General features: G+C 33.8%; 2 protein-coding genes and 1 long non-coding RNA gene across 3 annotated transcripts; 1 reads left to right on the forward strand and 2 right to left on the reverse strand.

The window, feature by feature from the left end:
• Positions 1-1,098: 1,098 nt before the first annotated feature.
• LOC129807502 (aquaporin-4-like) lies at positions 1,099-23,961 on the reverse strand. The gene is made up of 4 exons (XM_055856799.1): positions 23,185-23,961; positions 1,817-2,067; positions 1,460-1,754; positions 1,099-1,386 (listed from the first exon to the last, which is right to left on the reverse strand). Exons 1-4 carry the CDS (start codon positions 23,342-23,344, stop codon positions 1,223-1,225), a joined length of 870 nt encoding a protein of 289 aa, XP_055712774.1. The 5' UTR covers positions 23,345-23,961; the 3' UTR covers positions 1,099-1,222.
• LOC129807503 (uncharacterized) lies at positions 8,406-18,542 on the forward strand. Its single transcript, XR_008752290.1, has 3 exons — positions 8,406-9,241; positions 9,313-9,430; positions 18,096-18,542. It is a non-coding gene; the product is annotated as an uncharacterized LOC129807503 (long non-coding RNA).
• A 1,196-nt stretch (positions 23,962-25,157) lies between the features above and the next one.
• LOC129805235 (vitellin-degrading protease-like) lies at positions 25,158-26,058 on the reverse strand. Its single transcript, XM_055853010.1, has 2 exons — positions 25,582-26,058; positions 25,158-25,451 (listed from the first exon to the last, which is right to left on the reverse strand). The coding sequence occupies exons 1-2, from the start codon at positions 26,056-26,058 to the stop codon at positions 25,158-25,160; spliced, it is 771 nt and encodes a 256-aa protein (XP_055708985.1).
• Between the last annotated feature and the right edge of the window lie 52 nt (positions 26,059-26,110).

Consider the following 26,110-nt stretch of genomic DNA (forward strand, 5'->3'; position numbering starts at 1 on the left):
AGATATTGGAAAAATTTACGAAAGGCAAGGAATTATGAGAATGAAGGTGGCCGAAATAGGGCACCAAAGCTATGTCTACATCTTTATTCATTTTAAAATGTATTAAGAATGATTTTAGAGGAAATAAAGACGATAAACTGTCTACAAGGTTCCAAGCAACACGCCTTAAGAAGAAGGAATAAAAAAAATCAATTTATATTAAAAATATTACATTTCAAACTTGAGACTTTGCCGCTTGTGTGCAACTATGCCGAAATTTGGCACACTTACCCTATCTAGTTTAAAAAGCAGATTAATTTGACACGAACTCTTAATCTTTTCAGCGCACTTTTCAAGCACGCGCCATTTATTGTTACGTCGTCAGTATTTTATAACATAAGTATAATCAAATAAACTTGCTACCATAACTTCATTAAAATTGTGATTGAAAACCAATATTCTTGTGTGCGAGAACTTAATGTCAAGAGTGCTGACCAAGGTAGTCAAGTCACAAGCATTCATCTTATAGAAAATATTGCAATAAAGGCGTTTTCTCTTTCTAAGCACTGGAGATTTTTGAGATTTTTAATGACTTCAAGAATCCCTGGATTATTTTCTACTCCAGAATATATAACCATTTAATTACCAGTGTTAATTTACCCGCTGATAAGGTTTGACTGTGCATTTGCTGTTTTGCACGTTTCTCATAATGTGTGTTGATTTTTGCACCGAAGAGGAAAAAACAGCGTTCTTCTCGAGTTTACGGTGAAATTGTTTAATGTTCAGGTGGCGAAACGATGAACAAATGGAAGAAGAAAAAAAACACTTTTTCTGACTTGCCTAAACGTGTTTTGTTTGAATTTATGCCACTTGTAGAATTAATTTTTTTTTCATTTTCTTTACAAATATTATTTGATTGAGATCGAAACGGCTAATCATCACACGATCACATAAGATGTAACAGAAGATCACGTGAAAATTGTACACTTGTATAAAATTGGCTAAAAAAAAAAGAGAGGTAATATCAAAAGTCTCGACGTTGTAAGAATAATTTGTTTGGGGTTTATCTGTTGATCAATTTATGATAGGCATGAAGACACTTAACATTTTCACTAATCCTGTTTGACGCAACAATTGTGCATAAGAAATTTATTATTTACTTTCAAGTCACATTTGTCTTTACATAATATTAGTAACACAAGTTTGAGGAATTTTTAATAATTCCATGAGTGTATTGCTGCTGTTAGATGTTCTTTCTCTCAGAATCTTCTCGCCAGAAAACGTATTTGTACAGATATGCAATGCAGACTGCTGATAATGGAGGTGCTACCCAATATAACCACTGATCATCGAAGATTCCTGTGTAGATTGCAGGGGCTAAACTTCTGGCAGGATTCATACTAGCACCTATTAATTACAGAAATCAATTAGCATTCTGGAAAATATTTTATTAAAATGGGTTCTAATATTATATTGATACCTGTGTAAGGTCCTCCTACAATGGATAAAACTGCAACGGCAAAGCCCACGCGTATAGATGATGAATCCTGCAGTTTAGCCGTTCGAGGATCCCATACACCGCAAACAGTGAAGATAAGTATTGAAGTAAGGAGGAATTCTGCGAGAAAAGCCTCACCGATGGACATTTTATCGTGAATGGTGGTGGTACAAAGACCGTCTTCTTTGGAAAAGACACCAGTGGGTGTAATGGCCACGAGAAAACCATAGCCGACAATTGCTCCAATAACTTGAGCGATTATGTAAAATATTGCCATCTGAGAAATTAAAAAAAAAAGACATTTTTGTAATTGGAAGATTCTAAAAGAAATCATCTTACCACTGGACTGATGGACCGAAATACAAGAGCGAGTATCGTCACAGAGGGATTTAGGTGAGCTCCAGAAATGTGACCAAATATCGTAATGATGATTGTGACGGCAAAGCCAAAGGACAAATTTATCAACATGGGAGATGGTTCTTGACCCAGTCCACTGATACAACTGCCACAGCCAAGGAATATAAGAATAGCAGTTCCTGCTACTTCTGCGGCAAATCTGGTAAGTTTATCGAAGGTCTCCTCGGAAATTCCTATAAGAAACAATTATAGGTAACAATAAACAAAAATTTGGATTGATAGCCTATCGACTTCATTGAAATTATTCCTGCTTATCGCGACTAAATCCACAGATACAAATTCAGATAATCTATGTTAAATTTTCCTTATTACACTAAACTTTTTGTGCAGATAAGATGACAAGATTACATCGATAGCTACGGCTTCAGGTTTTTCAGATATGAATAGATATTCATGAAAAAATTATTCAAATCTTAAGAAATAGATTTCATAAAACTCTGTGTATTATTTCTTATGAGAAATAAAAGTACAGAAAAAATGAAAGATTAGTATCATTCTTACGGCGTTATCACACTTGCACATTAAAATTTTAATGTGATTCACATTAATTGTTGCTTGTGAGCGTCCAAATATGTTATTTGTGTCTTTGAGTCACTTAATATTTGGGGTTTTTCTTTTTATTGATAAAGAAGTGGACTTGGCCTGCAAAAATAAGTTTGAATTTACCTAAAGCATAAATATTTTTCACATTAAAAAAATTAAAGAGAAAATCGCATTAATTTTTCGCATTAATGCTATAAATCAATTTATATGAAATTTTGCGGGCCAAGTCTACCTTTTTATCAAAAAATAGATCAAATTTTGAATATAAAATGATTCAAACACACAAATTACACATTTGAACTCTCACCAGCGACGACAATTAATGTGAATCATATTAAAATTTTAATGTGCAAGTGTGATAGCACAGTTAAAGGACTTGTGAAGCAAGCATAGGGGAAAGTGCGCTATATTCAGATGATTCAAGCTTCGAACAACTCAATTCTATTTCTATGTTCCCAATAAGTATGACATATGGCTCTTTTAAGGAAATTTGAGGAATTGGACTAGCTATTAAAATATAATTTTATAATGTGTCAAGGCCAAATTCATTAAATATGTATTGAAAAAATGAGTTGCTCGAAACTTGAGTCGTCCGAAGCTAACGCGCTTTCCCATATAGGTAAATAGTCGAGCGAATGTGAAGATTCAAATTATGCCTTTTTATTTCCTTATTGTTATGTAAGAAAAACACCCGTTTACATAAGTAGACTTTTTACTGAAAAACCAATTTAAAGTATTTATTTCTACCTAATTAAATTTAGATTTAACCACATTTCAATAAAACACCTAATTAAACCATCAATAAAATATAACAAATGTGAAAAATAATATAATGTTCTACATTACATAACGAGTGATCTTGCTTATATATTCTAAATTGAACTAAAATACTTTTATTAGAATAGTTTAATTCAAAACAAGTGGAAATACAGACTTTTTTCTTTATAAATACAGCACTATGTTTCGGCTCCAAACAACTGAAAAGCCGAAGCTAGAAGAAGAGAATAATCCGAATCCCGTCTGAATACTTCACTTGCTCCTGGTTAGAACTTTCTGGGGATTTCTTCCACTGTTAGAACTAACTCTCGGCTATATTTTCACGGCCTCTAGTAATAGCTCTTTCGAGCCACCGAGCTTCGGGGTGCCTCGAGAGAGTTAACCAAGGTTAGAAATAAATTTCCAACTTTGCAGTCTAGCAATGAATGCGTCTAGAGGCTCTAGAGATGAATTCTTCAACCAAATTTTTCTCCACAAAAATTCTCAAAATTCTGCCCTAAGTCTTAAGACTTCTTGAAGAGAAGCCACTGTTTCCTAGCAGTAGGGGAACCAGCCAATTGGCCGCTGACTGTTAATTTAGGCAATAGGATGCCGCGGTATTAGGCCAAGAGGGAGATGCGATTTTTCGTGCTCCTGAAAGTAATATTCTGGAATCGCTATCGCAATTTGATCTATTTAACAAATATACCCTACTTATACACAATTATTTTTACCCCACTTTAATGACTGAGGTGAATTCCGTGAACCTACAATGCGTCATTGCAAAATTGCATTTTCCTTATTTTGCTGACGAAAAATGCTGATCAAGGAGTGAATGAACGGATGTTATTAGCACTGTGCATAGTGACCAAATTTTAATAAGAATTGGACAATTTTTAATATCTAATATCATAGAAACTATCACTTAGAATGGCACCAAATTTATTTCAGACAGAGTTAAGTAGGGGAAACTGGGGCACCACCAAACACGGGGTACCACCAAACACTGCGATTTTTTAATCGGATATTCAACTTCAGAGGATAAGATCTATAGGAATTTATAGCCACTATAGGGATGCTTGTCCACTGAAGGGGAATGGTCGAGATAGTCCAAATAGTTTAGAAATAAAAATTAGTGTTTGGTGGTGCCCCAGTTTCCCCTATATATAGAAAATAGGATAGTAAAAGTTTAGTAAACATCCTAAGTTTCTTTAATATTTTCCGTAAAAGAAAAGCTTGTTTCTTATTTCGTGCCATTTCGTGGAATGACTTAATTTAACTAAAACTAAAATCGGTAGTTAAAGTATTTGCCTCTAATGGAAATGATAGAAGATTCCTAGTAGTAAAAATATCTGATAATAGTGTAGTAGTCCTTAAATCCTTTAAAGATAAGTTATTAAATAAGATAAGTTGTGGGTGAAGCCAAAATTATTCAACTTTTATGTTGACTTATTTGTATCCTTTTAAGGATGTAAGGACATGATGAATATTCTGACGATTTATCAAAAGTATTCTGATATGAATTAAAACCCATTATTATTCCCATTATCCTTCAAAGACTAAAAAATCCTAATTTGAAAATATTTGTATGAACGTGCATGTTTGTCTTGAACACTAAATTTTTGTTTATATTGTCCATGTTACAGTCTTATTATTTGATTCCTTGTGCTCCAGATAAATTTAAAATCTATTCATTTTGAAAAGTTTTAATTAAAAAAGAATTCTCACTTAAAACAGGTTCTGAATTAGATTATTTTATCCTATATTATACGAGACATGTTACTATTGACATTGAACTCTGCTTAGAGAGACTTTGATGGCCATCTAATAATAATGGATAACGAGATATTTGAATCTCGAATCTTAAGCTGAAAATCTTAAGTAGAATAATATGTACGGAACCTTTGAATTGTTTATATAATTTTTTTGTGTTTAAGATTTAAGCAAAATTGGTCCAAATTGATTGAGAGTATTCAGTATAATAAAGAACTTTGGCCTTAACTTTATTTGCCACAAATTTATAAATAATTTTAGATTGGAAGACTGATACAGTAGAGACTCTCTCAAATTCGAGTATTTTGGACCGATATGTCACCCGAATTACAAAGAAATTCGGGCATCAAATTATTAGAAATGCAACGATTTCTTATTCATCTGCATACACATCTTGAGTTTACATAGGGGAGACTGGGGCAAAATTTGCCAAATCAAAAATTTTAATATTCCATAATTTTGAAGAGAAAAGAAATAAAAAATTAGATTTTTTACCACAGATAGCCTGCATGAAGTCCTTTAAACGTCCAATGTTTTAAAGAATTCAAGTAAGAAATATAGAAAATAAAAAATATTGAAATTTTGAGGCCTCTTTTTAAAATATTTGGCCTTCAGGAGATATCAATTTTCATTGATTTGCTTTCCAAAATTTTTTCATTGGTGTGTGTTTTTATGATAATTTGAACCCGCTCAACATGAATATGGTATCAGTTTAAGCTTTTTCTAAAAAGTTTTCTTCCTAAAAATATTTGTATTAGAAAAGAGCACTCGGGGTAAAATTTGTCAAAAGGCATGGGGCAAAATTTGGCAAAAAACGAAGATTTCCGATGTTTTGCACGGCGAAGAGAAACGTCATTGTCAAAAACTCGCCGCTTGTTATTTGTTTTTGGTTATCAAAAGATTCAGAGCAGTTTTATCGCTTTTCCTAGTTCCTCGACGTCAGGGAGTTCCAGATTGATCTATTCCAGCTTAAGTGAGAACATCAATATTTGGATATTTAGCTTGTAGTTATATTAATATAATTATAACCATTAATCAACCTTTCAAGAGTATCATGGTCCGAGAGTATCAGAGAAGAAACAACGTGCTTGACCCTGAGAAGCTCTTGTTGGCTTTGAATGCGGTGAAGGATGGTGTATCGGTGAGATCGGCTGCCAAATCCCAAGGAATCAACCGCGAAACATTGCGACTCTATTGGAAAGTAAGAGGAGGAGAATTGGAGAATACTAAACTCCTAAAAACTGTGAAGCCAGGTCGATCAAGTGTGTTCAATGAAGCACAGGAAGCTGCTTTGGAAAAATATTTGTTGGATTGTTCGGACAGCTACTTCGGCTTAACTATAAATAATGTAAGAAAATTGGCCTTCGATTTTGCCCATCAACTGAAGATTTCTACACCATCATCTTGGGATCGGAAGAAGATTGCAGGGATTGACTGGTTTTACAATTTTCGAAAACGCCATCCGAATTTGTCTTTGAGAAAGCCGGAAGCAACAAGCTTGCAAAGGGCGATGGGATTTAACAAGACAAATGTAAATAAGTTTTTCACCCAGCTCCGTTCACTATATGCCAGACACTCCTTCGATGCCTCCCACATATATAACATGGATGAAACGGGAGTAACCACTGTGCAGGATCCTGGAAAAATAATTTGCCGTCGAGGCGTTAAGCAAATTGGACGTATAACCTCGAGTGAAAGGGGCACACTGATCACAGTGGCACTTGCGGTCAACGCTGCAGGAAACTCCATTCCACCATTTTTTATTTTCCCGCGTGTAAAGTACCATGAGCACTTTATCAATGGTGCACCGCCTGGGAGTATTGGGGCAGCCAACCCATCAGGCTGGATGAACTCTGACCATTTCCTTCAATTTTTGCAACACTTCAAAATGCATTCCGGTGCTTCCATGACAAACCCAGTGCTTCTGGTTTTAGATAACCATCAATCCCATTTGTCTATCGCAGGACCTAAGTTTTGCGTTGACAATGGAATCAATGTGTTGTCAATTCCTCCACATTCTAGCCACAAACTCCAACCACTAGACCGCTCAGTGTATGGCCCGTTCAAGAGAGCAATGGCTGCTCACATGGATTCTTGGATGAATGCACATCCTGGACGATCTTTGTCTATATATGATCTTCCAGGAGTAGTTTCTCTAGCCATGGACGCTGCAGTGACAAGAGCCAACAACATTTCTGGTTTCAAAGCCACTGGCATATGGCCCTTCAATCCTTTAATTTTTAATGACGATGCATTCAAGCCATCCATGGTAACTGACATCCCTCAAATACCTGCAGTTTGCAATTCTCCTCAAGCTTCAAATATAAAGGAGGAACCAGTTGATACAAGATCTGCACCGGAAAGTGAAAAGAAAAATTTTGACGACCTTCTTGAATCCATAAGGCCTTTGCCAAAAGCAGAACCACGATCTACATCCCGTCCCGGACGCAAGAAGAGATCTAGTGAGATTTTAACAGATCCCGATATGATGTCGCAACTTGCAGCTGAGCAGAAATCTGCTAAAAAACAAAAAACTGAGAAGGAGGCTGCAAAAGAGAGGCCGAAAAAGAGGGGACGTCTGCCAAAGAAAACATAGGAAATACAAAGTTACAACTAGTTAGTACCTATCCTGAAATAAACTGGCTCAAAGAATATTTATCTTTTGATTCGTATTTCCCTCATCCTATTATTAGGACCACTTGACGTTAGTAACACTTTTAATAATATTGCCTACGAGCAAAAAGCCAATAATCTCATTGAAGGAGCTTAAAACGTTGAAAAAAGTGACCAAAATAACTCTGCGACACTATTTAAGTATTTGTTGTAACAAATTTATTCACTTATAATTCCAACATTATTTTTCGAAGAGGTTTAAATCAAGTCAAGTTTCGGGATTCAAGACAGTAGGATATCACGAGGAAGATAATAAACACAGCATGCCAATTATTCACTACTAAGCTCTAAAATCTGAAAATTCTGTAAAAGGTAAACACAACCTTCATCTTGGCCATATTCTTCTTCTTCTTTTTGTTTCGCCACAAGTGACATTTAGTCGGCAAACTTCGTTCATTCAACTCGCCCAATTCGCCTTTTCTGCATTTTTTGAGCGGCCGAAGAGAATTTTCTTGCGAGAAACAGCTCTTGGAAAATTACTTGAAAATCATATTTTTCGTTTATTTACAGCAAACATGAGCAAGATTTCGTCGTATTTGAACAACCGTCAAATGATATTTTTTTCTAATTTGAAACGACCGTTTTTACACTGTAATTTGTTCGGTACAAATTAATACACAAGTTTGCAGAAAAAAGGTATAAATATGATACAATTTACCTCTATTTGTTCGTATTCTTAAGTTTTTTAATTAAAAACTTCACGAGCAGTGCGTGAAATAGTGAAAATGTGAAATAAAAAACCATTTTTACTTCCCGGACACAAAACATGTGATTGTGAGGTTATGTTTCATTGTTTACATTTCATGAAAGTGTTTTGTTGTGAAAATCTCAGCTAAAATAGCAGTTTTGAGAGTTATTAGTGATATTTATTAAAATATTTGTGGCCAAAAGTTATCACAGGGCCGCATTTATTTAAAAACGAATGAAATCAAGTGGCCTGTGATGTGTGTAAACGTGTTTTGATGATGATTTCTGGACAGAGTTTTTATACAAAAATCACCAGAATACATCAATAAAGTACGTCCGCGAAACTAACAAAAAGATTAGGAAGTGGAAATATACTATTTGAAAGCTCCTGGACATATTGTTGGTCAATTTTGAGTGCTCATCCAAGTGCAAATATAGTCCGGAAAGCCTCAAATTTGATACTGGAATGAGCTTCCGGAAGGTGTTTTTATAAGGAGCCAGAGACGACGGAAATTTCAGACAGGCCACAGAAGATGTTCTCATTGAAGTACCAAAACAGGAAAGAAGTTACGATGACTCTGGTTTAAGCACGTTAGTACCACAGGAGTCGGAATCATCGCCGCTGTTGAAGACGTCCGGAAGGAGGAAATTCAGCATAGAAGAATTCGTGGAAATTATTCTGCAGGGGTGTTCCGGTGAGAAGAAGGCGATTGATTGTCTTCAATTTTTGGAGGATTTTGGACAATTTGTACCCTCCATTCTTGATCACGTAAGCGTCATCAAACGTGCTGTATTTCTTGTTGGACTTCTCACTCGAAGAAACTTCTCATGGATGTACATCTCGTAAAACAGAACCTCCAAGATGAAAGTTTGACGAATGTATTTTGGATATCTATCTGGATTTGATTTGATCAGGTATTTTTTGTAGTAAGATTATGCTTCCTAGTGGATAAGACTACTAATCAATGAATATTTTCAATCCACAGCATTCTTTCTGGCTAAGATTGTAGACAGTATCTTTGAGGTCATACTGAAGTTTGCTTCCCTTAACTAGTTGGACTGCTGCCTTATCTAATGGCTTGTACACACAAATGAAGGATCGCAGTAAGTATTCTCCTAATTCAATTTAAAAGTGAATTCAGTATTTAAAAAGTAAAATAACATTTTCGAGTTACAACAAGAAAACAACTGAATTTACAAAAGTGGAGGGAAGAATTACAATTCCACCCCATAATCATAATACTTTAAAGAACTTAACAAAGCCTAGTCTCAAAAAAAGAATTACGAACAACATAATGTCCTTTTTCTATCAATATAAAAAGTCTACATATTTTGATTTTATAATCTTAACTCTTTCGTCCCTTTTGGGTCTCTGAGTACCCAAATCAGGATATGAATATTGTGTGAAAAACATTTTTTTTTATTATTCAGAACTGATAAAAATCCGATTCTTGTGGATGATTACAAACTATAAGGATGTCCAAATCTAAGATATTTTTGTAGGACTTCAATTAATTCCTGAGCTGAGATATTTTTGATTAAAAATTGGTGAAATTGGCTTGCAGCATTTTTTAATCAAAAATATCTCAGCTAAAGAATTAAGAAGTCTTAAAAAAAATATCTTAATAAGAAAACAATGTTTTTCACACAATATTCATATGCTGTGTTGGGTTCTCAGAGTCTCAGAAGAGACGAAAGAGTTAAGTTAGTATCATCAGGCAATAGTTATAGTTAAGCTGGCAATAATTATATTTCCAGGCGATAAATTTAGCGATAGGGTATTTATCAATTTAAGGTTTATATCTTTTAATATTTTTTAACTAAATTATTAAATTTTAATCTATTTTAAAAAGTTTTACGTCAAATTTTTGCTAAAATATCTTGGGGAAATTGTTTGACGAACAAAAATAGAAGAAAAATTAAAGTCTTGAAGGCGCTGCGTCTGAGTAAGAAACCAAAAAAGTAAAAAAAAATATGACCATGGTTTACCTTTTGAAATTCACAAAGATCGAACAAAAAATAAAACTCAGATGAGATTCGACATCGGATTTTCGCAAATCGATTTTTCTATTAATGGGACCTTCCATGATATTAGGATAATGATATTAGGATGTTTAGAAGAGGTGCAGTATTCAACAACGAGAGCTTTCCTAATCATTCATTAAAAAATTCATTAAAAAAATCAAAATTGCGAGTTTCAAAAATTTAAATTTTTTATTTGCTCGTAAGTACTATGGAGTAATATATTCCCTGAAAATTTGAACTTCCAATTTTAAGTTTAACTGGTTTTATTTAATTTTAAAACTGTTTAAATAAATGTTTATAAATAAATCTAATTTGTTTAAAAAAAAAGTTAAACGCAAAAATGGAAGCCCTTTCTTTTTAGGAAACGTAGTACTCTATGTTCTGATCAACACTAAAAGAAATCAAAAATTTTGAGATTGGCTTTTTCGAGAAAAAAATTGTTTTTGATTTTTCAAAAAACAAATCCTAAGTTTGCCATGAAAAAATTGAACATAATATTTAAAATCATCTTAAAGAGAACGAAATTATCTTTCAAATAAAAAAAGTAAAAAAAAAATTTAACCCGGTTCCGAGATAGAGCACTTTAAAATTTTTGTCAAGAATCGCAAGTGAAAAAGCGCGAGACCCCATCTCTGACACCCTGTATCTGGGACCAGGAATTTTTTTGGCAAAATGAAAAAATATGTATATATAGGGGAAACTGGGGCACCACCAAACACGGGGTACCACTAAACACTAATTTTTATTTCTAAACTACTTGGACTATCTCGACCATTCGAGGAATTTTATACTTCCAAATCTATTTTGAGTTGTTTTTATATAGAACTGGTAAACTAAAAATAATTAAAAGATTTTTACATTTTTTTAGTAGATTTTGCATTAAATTTTCTCAACATAACGACAATTAAAAAAAAAAAATCTGTCTCCCACCAATTCAGCAAAGATTCTAGTAACTCGTCAAAAAATATCTTCTTAAAAACAATTTCACATTTTCACGAATAATTTGAATTCGTTTTGTAAAACAAAATTGAAAATGCCAATGGGCCAATCCATCTCAATACCACAGAAAAATCGCAAATTGCTCCTTCATGGTCTCAGAAGTTTTTGAATTTTACATATGTCAAAATACAATATTATCATTATTGTTTAATATTATTATTATTATTATTATTATTATTATTATTATTATTATTATTATTATTATTGTTATTATTATTATTATTACTATAGGGTCGGAGGAACGTCTGTTCGACAGGGAACCCCTATTGACACTTTTGACAAAATGCTGAAAATTATTTAATGTACCTAGTAAAATATAAGTAATATAACGTTTTTTCTGTAATAAACAGAGATGTTCAAATTTCGTATTCCAAATGGTACAGAGTAGGGTGTTAATAGGTGTTGACACGAGTTCTTAAAGTGTCTTCCTTCCACCCTACGTGATAAAATATTATTACCCCTATTTTTTTGCCCAAAAAAAAATTCCTAGCCGGAGATGCATGGCGCCAAAGATGACTTATCGCGCTTCATTTCTCATTTGCGATTTTTGGTAAATATTTTAAAATGCCCTATCTCAGGAACGGATTGTGATATCTTCTAACTCTTTTTTTTTTATTTGAGAGATAATTTTACTCTTTAAAATAATATACTGGATTTTGAATTATTTGCTCCATTTTTTGTGACGGTTTCCTGATTTTTTTTGAAAAAAATTAAAAATTATTTTTTCTCAAAAACCCCATTCTCAAAATTTTTGAGTTTTTTTACTATTGACTAGTAACATTGAGTACTTACATTCCCTGAAAAGGAGTTTTTTGTGAAAAATAGGGGTAGGGGAAAGTGGTCTGCCTTTGAATGCGGCAGCCTTTGAATATTGTAATTTTTTCATTTTTCTTTAAAGCATAAATTCTTTTCTATTAACTATTAGATAGCTATTCATAATCCTCACAAGTCATCAAAAAATGCAGACCCTAGCTCTTATTTTCTAGGTGCTAGGGCAAAAAAACGAAACTGAGCTCTAAACTGTAATTTTGATGTTCCACAATTCATGTGTTTTTTCATAATCACAATAATTTTTCGAACAAATCTTCTATTGTGAGTCATAGATAGTTATTCTTGGATGGTATTTCTCCAAATACATTTTGATTCAGATGAGACAAATTTTGTGAGTGATAAAAGTTTGCAAATATTGCTCTGCGGCAGCCTTTGAATCTTAATGTTGTGTGCCTTTGAATCCTCTCTTTCCATGCATTGAAACATCTGACAGCTTCCTGTCCGGGAGCAGAATAGAACTCCTACTTTGGTCTGACGAATGTCATACAATTACTTATAACATGCTATCTTGCTCCAGCCGGGATGTTTCAAACTGATAATTGTCAACTTCAATGGTGTTTTATTACAATTTTTCAAGTGAAAAACAGTGCTTCAGAAAAATGTAAAAAACGTTGTTGTATAATTACTTTTGACTACAGTATTGGTTTTATTGAGTGCATTAGGGTTCATGCTAATCAATTATGGGCCGTTTAATGTTACAGCCCTAATATTCTCAGTGAAAAATTAAGATTCAAAGGCTGCCCAACCACATTCAAAGGCAGACCATGCAGGTTGCCTTTGAATATATCGACAACACATTTTCAAGTTCCTCACCAGGAAAACCTGAGGACTTGCGAGTCCTGAATGGGGTAAGCATAGAAGCTTAATGAACAAGAGAATTTTTTGGTGTAGTGCAAAGTAAAACTCATGTTGTAGTTTACTCTGAAAAAAATCTCAAATTTAGAACATCATTTTTCGTTCAAAGGCAGACCACTTTCCCCTATATTATTTTATCATGTATTTTAACATATGTATAATTCAAAAATTTCTAAGACCATGAAAGCTACCCCTATGGCCATCTTGAGATGGATTGGCCTCAATATAGATTTTACAACGCAGGAGCATTAAAAACAATTTTGCATTAAGTTACTAAAATGCTTCAATGTATTTTTGTACTATTTGGAAATAATTATGAAGTTCACAAACTTATATTTAAATACCTAATAGCGTTTGGCACTTTAAAATACCAAAAAAACATCTTAGAATAAGTAGAAAACCTGCTAACATTCATCATGAAAATTATTTAAATTGAGTGTAAGATCCTCACGCAGCTTAATCAAAAACGGTTAAAATTGTGTTCAAACCCTGCATAGAGCAAGCATAAAGTTGATAAGTTTGTGCATAAAACCTGCACACCTGAACTCTGCTAAAAAAACCACGCACAGTTCAATCACAAAACGGTTAAAATTGAGCATAAAAATTCGCATAGCACAATCATAAAACGGCCAAGATTTCGCTGAAAACACGCACAGTTTAATAATAAAACGGTAAATTGCGCTAAAAATAATGCACAGCTCAATGATAAAACAGTTAATGAGTTTAAAATCGATCACATCTCACTTATAAAAAAAAGCCAATGAGCTTAAAATTACGCACAGCTCAATCATAATACAGTTAACCCTCTAACGGTGTTTTCTTTAATATCCAAAAAAAGTAGTTAAATAATTTTGTCTAGGGTAATTAATGGTGCACTGAACTCAAAAATACCATCCATTCTTCATTATCTCCTTCCGTTTAGGCGCCAGGTGAGAAAAGGTAAAGACCGCCTCCAGGCGGTCATATCCGTTTAAGGCATAAAAAGACTGAAATATTTTAATTGAAAAATAGTGAACAAATAGTAAAATAAATTAATTTTAAACGTTTTTTTATGGATGAATGTTGTATGATTATCCAAGAAATGATAATTTTTAAGAAAAAAAACGTTTGTAATTTTTATAATTAGACGTTAATGAAGCTCAAGGTGTTTCAATAAGACTGATTTTTACCGAATAGGTCAAAGATCAGCTATGAAAACGTCACCTTCTTGTATAATTTAAAGGTCCTTTGAAATACATTGCTCATCTTCTGGTTTTATTTCACGATCTGGGGCATTAAAGGACGAATTAGGGAACTCATCATCACTGTTGAAGTCTGCTTCTTTATAATTTTGCTTAATTCGCAGAAATCGACCATTTTTCTTATTCTGGATAGTCTTCGTGTAATCTCAATTGTTTTCCATGATTAATATCTTGCAAAATAATAATATATTTTACCAGAACAACCAAAACAAATAAATAAAAAATCGGTAATTTTTGGAAATTTTACCCTTGAACGGATAAGACCGCCCACAGGCGGTCTTCCTTTTTGTCTTCTAAAACTCTTACTTCTAGTTTTTTTCACACTTATCAATTGAAATATACAAACTAGAAGAACATTTTTTCAGGAAATAAGATTCTTACAACAGTTAGATTACTTATAATAGATAACAACAAAATGTCGCGAGCGACATTTTGTTGTTTTTTCTCTGACCTGTCACACAAAAAGATTGTAAGCAAACGAAAGGTCAAAATGAGTTCAGCTTCAGAAAATAAGTTGGTAAGACTATAACTGAGGAGACTGTAGATATTTCAATGCGATTTATAGAATGACCGCCTGGAGGCGGTCTTACCCGTTAGAAGGATAATGTTCTAAAAATCACGCACAGCTCAATCATAAAATGGTTAATCTGCTAAAAATCACGCACAGCTTAATCATAAAACGGTTATTGTGCTTAAAATCACGCACAGCTCAATCATAAAACGGTAAATACATTTAAATTCACGCTCAGCTGAATCACAAAACGGATAAGGCGCTTAAAATCACGCACAGCTCAACCATAAAACGGTTAATGAGCTTAAAATCACGCACAGCACAATCATAAAAGGAATGAAATTGCGCTAAAAACTAGCCCCCGGCGAAGTTTTTTTTATATGGAGCTGTTTGAAGCCAACTCCTCACAAATTGATCAGAAACTCAGCTTACACTTCTCAGAACAAGACCGCATTTAGACAGATATATAGTATATTTATCCCTCTTTGCAAAGCTCAGAGTCTTGTACACAAGGCTCACCTCAATTTTGACATATATCGTGTAACGGTCAGGAGTGCAGAAAAATTCCCATACGTATTTGTATGGGAAAGTAAGAAATTGGCTTCAACTTTGAAGGCCACTCGCCGGGGACTAGGCTAAAAATCACGCACTGCTCAATCACAAAACGGTTAATGAGCTAAAAATCACGCACAGCTCAATCATAAAACGGTAAATGAGCTTAAAATCACGCACAGCTCAATTATAAAGCTTTTAAAATTGGACTTAAAATCACGTACAGCTTAATCATAAAACGGTTGAGATTCCGCCTAAAATCACGCACATCTCAATCATAAAACGGTCATTGCGCTCAAAATCACGCACAGCGCTTTTTTAAGCGCAATTTTAACAATCTTATGATTGAGCTGTGCGTGATTTCAAGCTCATTAACCGTTTTATGATTGAGAAGTGCATGATTTTAAGCGCATTAAGCATTTTATGAGTGAGCTTGGCGTGGTTTTTAGCGCACTTACCGTTTTATGATTGAGCTGTGCGTGATTTTAAGCGATATCTTATCCGTTTTATGATTGAGATATGCGTTATTTTATGCGCATTAAGCATTTTGTGATTGAGCCGGGCGTGACTTTAAGCGCATTAACCTTTTTATGATTGAGCTGTGCGTGATTTTAAGCGACATCTTATCCGTTTTATGACTGAGCTGTGCGTGAATTAAAGCGTATATACCGTTTTATTATTGAGCTGTGAGTGATTTTAAGCACATTAACCATTTTATGATTGAGCTGTGCGTAATTTTAAGTGCATAACCCGTTTTATGATTGAGCTGTGAGTGATTTTAGCGCATTAAGCGTTTTATGATTGAGCTGTGCGTGATTTCAAGCGCATTATCCGTTTTGTGACTCAGCTGTGCGTGATTTTAGGCGTATTTACCGTGTTATTATTGAGCTGTGCGTGAATTAAAGCGTATTTACCGTTTTATGATTGAAGTGTGCGTGACTTTAAGCGCAGTAACCGTATGATTGCGTTGTGCGTGGTTTTTAAGCACATTCTTAAGCGTTTTTTGTTTAATGTGGGCCTGCTTTAAAGCGCTCTTTTAACCGTTTTATGTTTGTGCTGTGCGTGTTTTCAGCACAATTTTGACCGTTTTTTAATTGAGGTCTACGTGCGTATTTGAGCCGTTTAATGATTGCGCTGTTCGTGTTTTTAGCATTATTCTAACGGTTTTGTAAATGATCTGTACGTTTTTTTTAGCACAAATTGAATTGTTTTATGATTTAAGTGTACGTGATTTCTGCACAGTCTTAACCGTCTAATTATTAAGCCACTTGGGAGTACTGTCTTAGAACGTTTTATTCTTGAGCTGCGTGAGTTTATAGGCAATCCTACCCGCTTAATGATGAAGTTGTGCGGGTTTTATGCACAAACGTAACCATTTAATGCTTACACTATGGGGGTTTTGTACACAATTGTAACTGTTTTATGCTGAAGCTGTGAGAATCTTACACCCAATTCAAATAATTTTCTTGATGAATTTTAGCAGGTTTTCATGTCAATCCAAGACTTTTTTAACACTTTAAAATGCCAGGCGCTATTAGATATTAAAATATAGGTTTAGAAACTATATAATTATTTCAAAATAATACAAAAAATACATTTAAGCAAATTAACATTTGAATTCAAATTTGTTTTCAATGGTTATGCATTGTAAAATCTGTTTTTGCATTTTCAAATTTCTTTTATTAAATAAATTTAAGTTATGCATGAAAATTTGAATTTTTTTGTTCGAGAATTTATTTTTTCTATGAGTACTAGAACGCTTGCTAACGCACATTTTGAAATTGGCGTTTTCTTGAGAAAATGTAACGCATAATCTACAAGAAAATGTGAAAATCTTTAAATTTGTTTTAGTGTACGAGTCATATATAAAAACAACTTAAAATAGATTTTTTTGTTGGGAGTATAAATTTACTAACATAAGAAGACATTTTCACTCAAGATATATCAAAACGATTTTTGGCAAAGTTAATTAGGGAAATTTTTTTTCACAAGTATATACAAATTGAGAATTTATCAATACTTTCATGTGTCCGTGAAAAAACATGTTTTTAGTTTTTTAGCATTTATAAAAAAAAAAGTGAAATAAAAAATCTTAAGAAAAAATAAGTAAAGTTTAAAATAAATAAGAAAATTTAAATATTTTAGAAACATTATAAAAAAAGTTATAGTACTAATAATTAAATTATTGTATGATACACAATATTATTTACAAATTTATGAAATTCACATTAAAAATATAGTACTCGAGACCTAGTATCTAAATCACGAGTTCAAGTTTCTTGAGTTCTTTTAAGGATTATGGGGCGGAATTATACTTATTTCCACCACTGTAAAAGAGACCTTCTGCTAATTTTCTCTTAGAACTTTCATGCGCATCGCAGACTACTTTAAAGCTGCGTGCACACCGTGAAAAAAAGTTTTTACGCAGATCTCTACAGTACAGTGGTGGAAATAAGTATAATTCCACTGCATAATTCTTAAAAGCACTCCACAAAAAAGTCTCGAAATCGACATAAAAAATCAACATTTTGATTTTTCAGTTTTAACTTCTTTTTTTTTTTTTTTGTTGAGGTCATTAAGAATTATGGGATGGAGTTATATTTATTTCCACCACTGTAGTATAGAAAGAAAAGATAGAGATGGAAATATGATAATTGATTTTCACATTATTTTCCAAGCATTTGCAGTCGTTATGTTTTCTTACTTCATTGATTATTAATATTTTTTTTAAATATTTTTTTTTTTGCTTTTTTAGGTATTTCCTGTGAGTTTGTGATATTGGGATTGAGTATAATTCCTCTGCACTCACACCGCAGCAGAAAATGCATCACATATATAAGCATCCCGAATTTAAATGTTACAACGATTGGAACTCACGTACGTCGAATAGAACATTCAATCAATAAAAAAATAAATAAGATTTTTTTGATAAATGTTAGTAATTGTGTCCTGGTATGGAAAAATATTATCTTTCAAATTATACAAATATATGCAAATTAATTTCATGGCAAGAGAACTATTGTAATCAAGTAGAAAACTAAAAAATACAATCGATTTCGATCATTCTCAGATTATCTTGAATAGTTTTAATAAAATTTTTAATATATTTTTAAATTTACTGAAACATTTAATCGTTGCTTTCAACTAAAAATGGATACTATTCTACTATGTATAAATATAATAAAACTACGAAATATATCAATATTGTTTTTTTTTTATTATTTAAAATCAAAATACAATTTATTATCATTTTCAAAATTCCCATTCTCCAAAATTATTTCGCCAATTAAATAAAACTTTCTTTGAGAATATTATTTTACTCCTTTCGTATCAAAAAGAAATCTCACGGAGCAGACTTAAATATTTCACTAAAGTTCATAAATATATATTTGAAATTTTGAAATGACGGAAAAAACCTCTATAAGATATCCTCCCTGGTGAAAGTAAAGACAATGACCCAGATGAGACCATCCCAAACAGACTCATTGGGCATTCCCACGCCCACGCCAAAAAAATACCATATCCTGATACGTCTTCTTGGGCAAACATTCGGCCATTGGATACCAACCAACTTTGTTGAAGACTATGCCAATAATGTAGCCTTTGTAGCACTAGTGAAAACTGGCCGGTCGATAGAGATCTCTAGCATGCTGTGTAAGCGAACATTATACGTGCAGATGAGCCGGGATCCGCGGCTGTCCAGGAGATGGGCTTAGAGGAGTTTTGAGTACCTCTCGAGGAGATTACCGTCATGATATTGCTGAATATTGGATTCGCCCAGGACTTGAGTAGGGATCTGGCAGCTCATGATACAGCAGATGCATCTATTAATGGAGCAGTACAGGACATTGGTATTGAGATTGTTTGCTGTCTGATTGAACGTACATTAGCAGTATCTCTAAGAGTCCATCATGTTCTTGACATCGTGCATTTCATCCTCATCCACCATCGGACTATTCCAAGGCATGATCCTATTGGGGGATTCTGAACCATCATGAGGGGATGGTGACTTCACAACAACATTCGGAATCCGCGAGACACGACTAGTGAAGCCTTCAGGCATTTGGGCAGAGAAAATTGGAACTGGAGATGTTCATTAGGATGGAAAATGCTTCTGTCTGGATGAAGGAAGTTAAACTCCCTGGACCTACGGCAAATTGCTGAGGGTGAGAAAAAACCAATTTGTTTTGAGTGCTTCCCGGATGTCAAAAGTGCGTACACTTGCAGATCCTCCGGAAGGTAATTCTGAAGTGGTTCTGAAGCTAGAGCTCTCCCCCTGGGTTGTGTGCTTCTCACTGTACCCATTAAGGGCAAAGTACAGAGGGTACAGCTAATTCACTCTCCACATTGAGAATTTTCTGGTCCAGGATCGTGTGAATTGTTCATATTTCCACTTCCTCAATATATTCTTGATAATTTCCATAATTTGGGTACATATCATCAAGTGCCGATGTTCTTCGAACAGCCGGGCAAATTTATGGAGGAAGCGACAGTCTGTCCGGACACCAGTTTCCATTCCAGCAAATATTGGGCCCTCCTTCATCTCTGTTTACTTGCCAATCATAGGAATCATTCTTGCTGCTTTCTTCATCAGATGGTTCCTCAGTTATCATTTTATCTGTTTCCTCACTCATCTTATCAATATTCTTCAAGTATAATTAGTTAAAACTGCACAAAATTGAATTTTTTCACGCAAAAATGAAAATAAACACAACACGTGCAATTGAGGTTATGTCACTTTCGCGCGCAATGACATCACATTTTTTTCAGTGTACCTCCCGCCATCTTAGAATGACATTTTGACTTTTGTTCAAATACGACGAATTCTTGCTCATGTTTGATTTACAGGCTAATGATTTGCAACAAATTGTAGAGGAACAAACTTCCTACCAAAATATGTCAATAGAATATTTATTTCATTCACCAGAGCTCTTAACAAAGGGAAAGAAAATTACAAAAAATGCCCCTTGTCTGACAAATTTTGCCCCAGCACTTTTGAGAATTTCCACAAAATCATCTTTTGGAAAATGGCTCGGAAAGAGCATTTCCTTTCGAGATAGAGAAAAGTGAGCTTCGGCAAAGTTGTAGAGCAGTAATTTTTCTATAAGAATACGCTCAATAGAAATCAATTAGATTCTCTGGGAGCTTGTAAAAAAATTAAATATCCGTTTTGACAAATATTGCCCCAGTCTCCCCTACTGTAAATTTCATGAAACCCCCTTAATAATACAAAATCACATCAAAACTAAGACAAACCATGGAAAATTTGAGCATATTTGCTTCATTTGATAAATCATAATTAAACCTGAAAAATGTCAACAAACTTTTTTCGAATTTAACTGCCGCCCGAATTAAAAAGTAACCCGATCTTAAAAGAGCCGAATTAGCGAGAGTCTACTGTATTTCTCTTAGAACTCTGCTAAAGCAATAATTAAATAAAAAAGTTAGTGATTTAAATGATAAACATTCATAAATGTTTTTATACTAATCTAATACCTTAACCCAATCTTAATTATAGCATTACATATCATACGCAAATTGAGTGATATTGTGTAATTTATTTATGCGCAATTGATAACCGAATTGCTGCCAAAAATGTATTTTTAACATTTTCAATCACTTTAGTTTTTCAATTACTTGGGAAAAATAGCCCGAAAGAGGTAAAAATACATTATATTCTCATTTTCTTGCTTCGCGAAATATCAGGCAACATTTTTGCTCAAAGTGACGTACGGAAAGTTAGACATCGCACCGATTTTAATAATATATTCCTTTACACTATTTCTTGATTTGAATTCTGATTACCAATTTGTTTTCTTGGATAGTTATTCTATCTAAATAAATAGAGTTTGTAATTGATTAATAATTAATTATGATAAAGTATTTCAATTCAATGACCGTTAAAACGTGTTTTAAGAACAGCTCTTCTCGCTCCATTAATAGACAAAATTTGTTTCTTCTCAAAAAAATAACTTCTAATAATCTAGAAGGAACTAATTCCAAAATAATGAAATTTTCCATTGCGTATAATTCATAAAAAACTGTTTGTATATCAAGCTGAATAGGAAGAAATGTATTTTCTTCGAATAAATAATGGTTTCCTCAATATTCCTTCTAAGGCAATCTGTAACATGCCACTGTTTAATTTTATCCGTGGCTAATTCTGCCCCGGTTTCCCCTTCATTGACAGAATGTGTTAACAAAATAATACTAAATTGTTCTATCTCTCAAGAAAACGTGAAAGAAAATTTGAGGAATTTTCAAAAAGTTGATTTTTTGAAGATTTTTGAAACTCCTGAATCTTATAGTATGAGTCATGGGATAAGTTGCATTTTGCCCTCGTAAATAAAAAAAAAATATCTAATTGAATAGTCCAGTGATCAATATTAATATTTCCTTTATAGAAAATTAATATTTTAAATCAGGGTTCAAAATTTTGATAGGGTTTTTAAAACTTTGGCCCTTAATTCTTTTATGACCGTAGAATTTGATAGCCAATTTCACAATTATTTGATGAAAAATATCTTAGCTCAAAATAAAGGGTGTCCCAGAAATAACGCAAGATTTAAATTGAGTGGCATTTCTGAAATAAAGGTCCACAATGAATAATAAAAATACTACGTGACAGTTTATAGATTAGGGTTTTTAAAAAATCCATCATTGACAGACCAACCCTTTTTTGTTCTTAAAAAAAATATTTCAAAAATAATTAAATAATTTGGTTCGAGAATTGGTCAAAAAGTTGACTTAACTTCGTCAATGAAGAGTCTAATTCAAAAATTCACAGAACTGAATTAATTTTGAGGGCTAAATACACTTGCCATCCAAGAACAAGCCCTTAAAATTATTAATAATAAAATATTAGTATATTATCCGAAAATAAAGCTGATCAAGTGTTACTGTTACTGACGCTCGATACCGCGACATGATAACCGAGCTTATAAAGCCTAAATCGAAGGATTTGTTCATTAGTAGTTAATTAATTATGAATTCATTAATACTGTGGACATGTGGATTTAGCAGGATAGTGTGACATGTCATATAGCCTAAGAAATAATGCAATTCCTGCATAAGACATTTCATGATTGTGTTTTCTCTATTGGTGATCCGAATTGGTCCATTAGATCATGTAATTTTAGGTCATTACATTTTTTTATTCAGTTATTTGAAGTCACAAGCCTAAGTCAACAGACCTATATCCACCTCTGTGCATTAAAAGAGGACTTTTAACCCTGAATTATCGAAATTTAGACACATTTGCCCAAAAAGGCCATGGAACATTTGACGAAAGGATTCATATGCCAGCAAAGCCATGAAGGTTAATTACTGGATGCGATATTTAATACATAAATCGCATAAATCCTATCTTATGTACTTTGTTTTCCACTTTAGAAAAAAACGTAATTGAGAAAAAAATGTGTTTTTTATTTAATTTAAATCTTGCGCAATTTATGGGACACCCTATCTTATATTTAGATACATAAGAATCGTATTTTTAACGATTCCAATTAATTAAAATGAATGTTTTTCTTAAAACATCCCAGAAGATGTAAAAAAGTTAAGGGATTCATGAAGGCTATTTATGGTAAAAATTTGAAACCTCGGTCTCGTTCACAAAGATATGGAATTCTGAAATTTTAGATCTGTAATTTTTTGCCCTTTAATCTTTCCTAATCTTTATTTTATTCTAATCTAATTTTCTGATCTATTTAAAACTTGGCACAAGGAAGTGATTAAATGGATAAAAAAATTATTTTAATTTAAACCTCCTTAAAAAAAACTAATTTGATCTAGAAGACAACAAACAAGGGAAACACTTATTTTATGTAAAGAATGGTACACACCGAGGATCTTCGTTTTTTCCTGTCCACGATAGTTTCCGAAAAGATCTACATTTGAAGACACTTGGGATGGTTGACTTTGGAAGGTGTGTGAATCTCCTATGATGGATATACCCACATCTGTGGATTTTTGCCTGTAAATTTCGTTTCTTGTTTCCAACATTATGTCTCGTAGTGTAGTCAGGATGAACTCCGAACTGCAAGTCAGTGGATTAGAAAATTACCACGAAAACACTCAAAGGTCGAGCACGTCCGATTTTTTTTTTTATTGATTTCCTAAGACACTCTTATCACAGAGCTATATCAGCAAAATTTGCACTGCTTTAAAATCCTCTTGTCGCGCTTGTCTCTCAGTTGGGAATTAGAAGAGAATTTCAGTTAAAAATAAATGTCTATTTTTCTCCAAATTTTTTTTAGAGATTTTCACGGGAAAATCTTATTGAAGAGAAGCACCATTTTCCCTCACTTTCACTCCACCAACCACCCACTTTGAATATAATGCATTTAAATAACAATTAGATGATTCAGTGATTGGGATAATTTTCTCTGCAGACAATTGATGGAGGAGCACGAGAGTGAAACTGCAATATCAGGTGGTTGGAAAATAGCCAGATGTTTTCACTGTGATGTTCAGCGTACGACTGCTTTTCACTTAATGCTACTGCTGAGCTTTTCAGGGAATTTCTTTTCCCACCACACTCTTTACGAGTATACACTATCTACCTCGATAATCATTCGCGCCGTGCGAAGGCACATTATTTGCATACCCAAAACTGCCCGATTGCTGAAACGACTGCCTGGTGAATTTCTCTAGATGAGACAAATAAATCATTAGGCTTTTTTTTGGCTAAATCACCTCTCCATATCAATCATAAGCAAAGAAATTAAAGGATTACATAGACGAGACAATGATCGTGCAGTATATGGATAAGAGCGTTAATCCAAAATGATCCATAAGACATTGCTGATCGATCAGTGTTGTTGTCTGTTTATCCGATTAACTATTAATACCCTTTAATTTTGCATTTGTGCCAAAAATGCGCTGTTTCTCCGACACAAAAGCCATACCATCGCATATAGCCATGCAAGGTAACTTAAGATAGGAAATCTCCTCCCTCACAGTGCAAAAGACCTTCAATGTGCTTTCCTTGGAGTAAAGCGGATACAGAAAATTTATTGATCGGTCGTCATTCTGCGGGATGTTGCTGTTCGTCAACTTAGAGCGCGTGTCCCATGTCCCGAAAATTCCAGAATCCCCCTATCGTAAGAGGTTTGGGAAGAAGCAGCATCACTGACCTCGCAAATTACACGGCATCGATTTTTACCACAGCTCGCTTCTGGCTTACATAAAATATGTTTTAGAGGGAGGTGAAGACCTTTAAAGGAAACATTTTGATAATTAGACACCTCGTAAGTATATACCTCAAGAGCCACTGTTGCTATTAATGCGATGAAGTGTGAAAATTTAATAATATTAATTGCTCTTTGTATCTTTTACTTTTACATTTATAATGCAAAATTTAAAATATGTTGCACAATTTCCTGCTGTGTAAACTCTTCTGCAAAACGAAAATCTAGTAATTCTTTATTCTTTTGATTAATGGCAAATATTTAGATTCTAGATGAAATGCATATATTCACAGAATTCTATCATAATCACCACAATCACATTTCCAGTAGAATTTTAAACGAATTTATGAAATTCAACGGAAATGGCGCTTTATTTTGGCGCGAAGCGGTCATTCTGTGAAACTTTTTGTTCTGCAGCGCCTCTATTGGGATCACAATGAAATTACATTTTGAACTTTTCATGATTATATCTACTGATTGAATTTTCGGTGGTCACCAGAATATTTTATCTTCTCAACATAAAAGATTCTAGATTTACCAATATAATACAGTCAATTTAGAATACACATCAATTTATTTAGGAAGTGCGTTAGTTTTCACAAAAGAAGGAAAAACAGGCAAATACATTAAGGTAGTTGTTGGTCGATCCAGGGTCTTAGGAAACTGATGTTCGTGTAGACTCCAGGGAAGTCTACTTGAGCACATGCAATGCCCCACGACACCAATCCAATCACTTCTCCATTAAAGACCATTGGGCCACCAGAATCTCCATGGCAGGAATCAAGACCACCGTAGAAGGATCCAGCACAGAACATTGAATCTGTGATGGGATTGATTTGAGCGTATGTCTCCAGGCAACGATCTCGATTGAGAATTGGCATTTCAGCTCCTTGCAAAATATCTGGAATGGGGCCTTGGTACTGCAGAAGAAGAGCAGACATTAAAATGTTAAGAACAGAAATTAAAATTAATTTTTCACTGCTCTGTTGTAGATGAATAGTTTTTTTTTTGTTCAAAGTTCTTCCATTTTGCCTTCGTTCGCACACTTACCCAAAGTCTTCCCCAACCAGTAACAAGCCCAAGGCTACCCTCGGGTGTGTGCTGATTGGCGGCCGGAAGTGCGATTGGTTGGATACGTTCTGTCCAGGTGAAACAGTCACAGATCTGAATCACTGCCACGTCAAAATTGTAGGTATCTACGTCGAATTGCGGATGAAGCGTCACGTCGATCAGCGTAGCAACAATTCCCTCACGATTAATGTAAGTTGATCCTACGCGGATGCGATATACCTCTCGGAAATTATTGAAATCTGGCACATCGAAACAGTGGGCAGCAGTAATGGCAAAGTTCTGACGAAGTAGCACTGCACCACACCAATGATTATCATTGTAGATGAGAGATGCCTGGTAGGGCACTTGCTCAATGGTAAAGTCTTCTCCACCAACAATACGATTGTTGGTGGACCTCGCAATGGATGGACTAATCCATGTTGCACAGAGCACAGCAAGACAAAACAGCACCTTCATTTTTATTCTTTTGGGAAGCACTGGAAGCAATGTTTGAGTTCCTTCGGTTTTT

This window comes from Phlebotomus papatasi, chromosome 3, assembly GCF_024763615.1.
Source record: "Phlebotomus papatasi isolate M1 chromosome 3, Ppap_2.1, whole genome shotgun sequence".
NCBI lineage: Eukaryota > Metazoa > Arthropoda > Insecta > Diptera > Psychodidae > Phlebotomus > Phlebotomus papatasi.